Consider the following 4,321-nt stretch of genomic DNA (forward strand, 5'->3'; position numbering starts at 1 on the left):
ACGTGTCCAAAATATTAGTGTGTTTTGCAAGTTAAGATTATCTAATCAGCTTGAAATTGTCATGATCAATCGAATAAGCTTACTATTTATCTTTGAGATTTTTTTCTTTACCTTCAAACTTTACATTATACATCACACACATAGTTTAAAAAATATTTTTCCGATTTTAAAAAATTTGAACATATTGACATGAAATACAAGTGCAACGTTACGTGTCCAGAAACTAGTCTAAATAACATCTCAAGCAGAGGACCCTAAGCGGAAAAAAGTGATCTCATATATTCAACAACTATTCTTAGTGCCACTTAATTAATCTATTGCCATCGTTTTAGCATGTGCAAAACTTTTTCAAGCTTTGCCTTAGAACCCTACATAAAACTCCACTTGTTGGAATATCATCTTGCTTATTATTTTCCTTATTCCAAGACAAATGGTTTTTTATATACATTACGTTAGGAGGCGGAGTCAGAATTTTAATTTTATGAGTTCTGAATTTTAGAATAAAGACTTTAACTACTAATAATTGGTTCGAAATTTGATATGTATACATATTTAATAAATATGAATTTATCAATACAAATATACGGCTTGAGCAAAAGTCATTGGGTTCAATCAAATCCATATCTTGACTTTTGCCTTCATCCCCGGTCAATGCTCGAACTTTTTGTAGGTGCAAGGTAATAATCACAAATTATATTTTCAAGATATAGCAAGATGTAATGAAATCTCACTACAGAAATCATTACGGTCCTCACTAAGCAAATAAATTATATGGGAATTACAATATATCTATCTTACGCGATCATCGGAAATTAAAAGAGCACGTTGCATTGTATAGTATCTTCACATGGTCATAGACAACATAATGATGAAATATGAGACAACGTTGATTATTAAGAAAAGATATCCCAGTTGACAATCACGTTTTCCTTCAATATACTCCATTATTCCAAAAGACTTTCGTAATAGTATTATTAGCAAAAGAAAAAGAAAAAAAAAAAGGAAATTAGGCAGTACGTAGTACTATCATCGTATCAATCAAACTAATTAACGTACCATATATATAGTGACGTCTCTGCTTGAACTATGTATATATACGTATTGCTCTACATAATATATGATTATGATATACGGAGAATTAGACAGACAAGTGGCATAATGGATCTGAGGGTGATGATGATGAAGATCGAGCATAGCTCCAAAATTCAACGTCAACGTCGTCGTCATGTGCTTGAGATTGTGAGAACGCTTCCTCATCATCATTTGTTCCCCCGCTTGTACGCAAGTGACCTAGCTGTAACCCATGATGAAGAGGAAAATATATGTTGTTGTTCTCACCGTTTGATGTAATTTCCACATGATCATGGCCATTAAGTTGAGAAGCCACCAGACGATCTAGAGAAACCCAATCACTCGGGCCTGGCCCAGGCCCAGCAGCAGCGCTATTTTTTGGTTCTGTCTCTGTTAGCATCTCATCAAAGCTACAGCAATCTTGTTGGATTAGTTGTAGAGATGACACGTCATCCATGTTATTGGTTGGAGAATGATGATTCTCTAGTGCTGGAAGGTGGATGAATCTATTGTTGTTGTTGTTGTTGTTGATGAAGGAGTTGTTGTTTATTTGCACAATATGGTCGTTCAAGTGAATACTGTTGACGTTGTTGACGAGGTTGTTGCTGTGTTTGTTTTCCATGTCTTGTTGCTTGCATGACCTTCCCATGTACATGAGTATTTGATCAAGAACGCCGTCATTGTTTGGTTTTTGAACAAGTGTACTGCTTCTAGAGTTCATGGAGAGTGCTGATGATGAGCTCTGATGAGGAGTCTCAAGTGCCTTATGGTAATTCTTCTTCTTAAACACACGGCACACCACCCACCCTTCTTCCTGGTTACTTGACTCGGTTGCCTGGATTAATTGAATAATCAGAAATTTTGCTAAATATTTTCAAGATTTAATAAGCAGTATTATCTTTTATACTATATACATTACATAAGTTTTTGACAAACAAAAAAGAATATAGCATATTTCTAAATTTTTAAATATCTTTTTTTTCTTAGTTAAACATCTAGCTCCTTCATGAGTCTAGATATATTCGGTATAAATTTTATTTGTAAACATCTAATTAAAATTTCTCATTTTACTCTTAGTGAAAAACTTCTACAGTCGCACAATATGTTTAAGATTACAACTTTCAAAAGTGTCATAGTCGATCGCACATCAATATTGTAGCATGTTTAAGACCACAATTAATAGTTTCATAAGTCTAATTTTTCCATAAACTCCTTTCAAATCAAACTATGTTCTCTTATACTGTATAAAAAGGAATTAAGACTAGTGGTACTTACATTAATGTTTACAGTTTCTTGGGGATTGATGTTGTCGTCAAGGCGATACTCATGCATGATCCAATCTGATTTCAGTCCATGAGGAGCACGTCCTTTATAAAAGACTAAGGTCTTTCTCATCCCTATTCTCTTACAATTGCTGTGTATGACTTTATCACGACCTGTAGCCTTCCAGAATCCGGCAGCAGTTGCACGATTTGTTCTAGTTCCTGTCGGATACTTCTTGTCTTTGTGACTGAAAAAGTACCAATCGGTTTGCGGGGCCGATCCTATTCTACACTTCTCTGCATGTATAAATGAGGGTTTAATTCAATTATTTATGACATGTCAAAGGTATACACTATCTAATTAGATGTCATTATCATAATTGGTACCTTGAATATCCCAGGGTTCGAGCTTGTTGAGATCAACGTCGCGAATAACGTCAAGATCAATTTTCTCATAGGCAACCTTTTTCCTCAAGTAATAGTGAAGAAGTTCTTCCTCAGTTGGATGAAAACGGAATCCGGGAGGCACTTGAGATTGCCCATTTACTGACAGATTCATGTCTTTCGACATTGTTAATTATGTCTAATGGTAGTGGAATCAAAATAAGTAAGATAGCAAAGTCGTACTTGTAAATGAAGAGAGCTGGAAAAGAAAGATGTGGAGTCACCTTACTTTGATTTCCTATAAAAGAGAAGCTAGGAAGGGAAAGGGTGATAAAAAGATTGAGAAATAAAAGAAGAAGAGAGGATTGTAGCGTGTGGGAGTTAAAAAGGGAAGGGAGGAAACATGATCATTTATATGTGTGGTTAGGGACACAAATGGGTCTGTAGATGCATGAAAAGGTTTGTATCATGCCTGTTATTGTACTTTTACAGTGGGGTCTTCTGCTTCTGAGAGTGAAAAAATAAAAATAAAAAAAATCAACCACCACTTCCATTATTATCAGAAATATAGAGAAAATAAATACTTTCTTCTGTCCTAATTGACGTGAAGGGATTCGAAGTACAGAGACCATAACATAAATCAATATCGTTAATAAACCAAAAGAAGTATAAAATCGTAATAAATAAATTGTTTGACTTACCAAATAATAAAAATTTCACATAAAATAAGGTGGAGGAATTAAAAAAGGTGAAGGTCACAAAAACTAGAGAGACTGAAGAGTGAAGACTGACTTACGATCAGTAGAATCAAGATTTAGGTTATATACACCAATTACAGTTAATTACTCTCTTCGTCCCAATTTATATGGCATTCACCTTTCAGATTTCGAGATTCGAATAAGTTTTTTTTTTTTCATATATCTTTTAAATATTTTGAATTATCAATTATTATGACTTATAGCACCTTTTATGTAGTTTCCATGCCCGAATTCACGATCAACTCTCGAAATTCGAACTGTGCCACATAGATTGGTACAAAAGGAGTGATACTTTTTAACCAGGTTACCTAAGTATAATATTTATAAATAAAGTTTCATATTTAATTATTTTTTATATTGTATGGACTCTGCTAACGCGAGATATTTTGTGCACTGAGCTGCCTTATTTTTTATATCGTTTGTGCATATATATAACTTAAACCGGTAGTTATACCGACAAAGGTTGTGGTGGAGTAGTAAGTACTCCTTCATTTTTAACCAGACGTTTCAGGTTCAAACTTTGGGTATGGAGTCACATTTGTTAGAGAGCGCTTTACACCCCTTCCCACCCGACCCCCCCCCCCACCCAGTGTAGAACTTCCTCACGCGAATTCGGATTTAATCAGGCCCAAATATGAATATCGAACACCGAGTGAAAAATTAAATTAAAAAAATTATTTGTAATAAATATAATTTATTTATTATTATGGATGTCTATCTTTAGGAGAAAAGTTAGGGTTTGTGACTTTGGGACAAAATTGCTTTTCCCTTATAAATAGAGGGGTTCTGTTCATTACATTTTCATCCCTCGAGAGAAATAAGAGAATTCTTCTCTCTTTCACTACA

At 34.3% G+C, this 4,321-nt stretch overlaps 1 protein-coding gene across 1 annotated transcript; it reads right to left on the reverse strand.

The window, feature by feature from the left end:
- Positions 1-944: 944 nt before the first annotated feature.
- On the reverse strand, positions 945-3,705 carry LOC132069502 (NAC domain-containing protein 43-like). The gene is made up of 3 exons (XM_059462840.1): positions 2,721-3,705; positions 2,347-2,630; positions 945-1,906 (listed from the first exon to the last, which is right to left on the reverse strand). The coding sequence occupies exons 1-3, from the start codon at positions 2,902-2,904 to the stop codon at positions 1,139-1,141; spliced, it is 1,236 nt and encodes a 411-aa protein (XP_059318823.1). The 5' UTR covers positions 2,905-3,705; the 3' UTR covers positions 945-1,138.
- Positions 3,706-4,321: the final 616 nt, after the last annotated feature.

This window comes from Lycium ferocissimum, chromosome 9 (genome assembly GCF_029784015.1).
Source record: "Lycium ferocissimum isolate CSIRO_LF1 chromosome 9, AGI_CSIRO_Lferr_CH_V1, whole genome shotgun sequence".
Lineage (NCBI taxonomy): Eukaryota > Viridiplantae > Streptophyta > Magnoliopsida > Solanales > Solanaceae > Lycium > Lycium ferocissimum.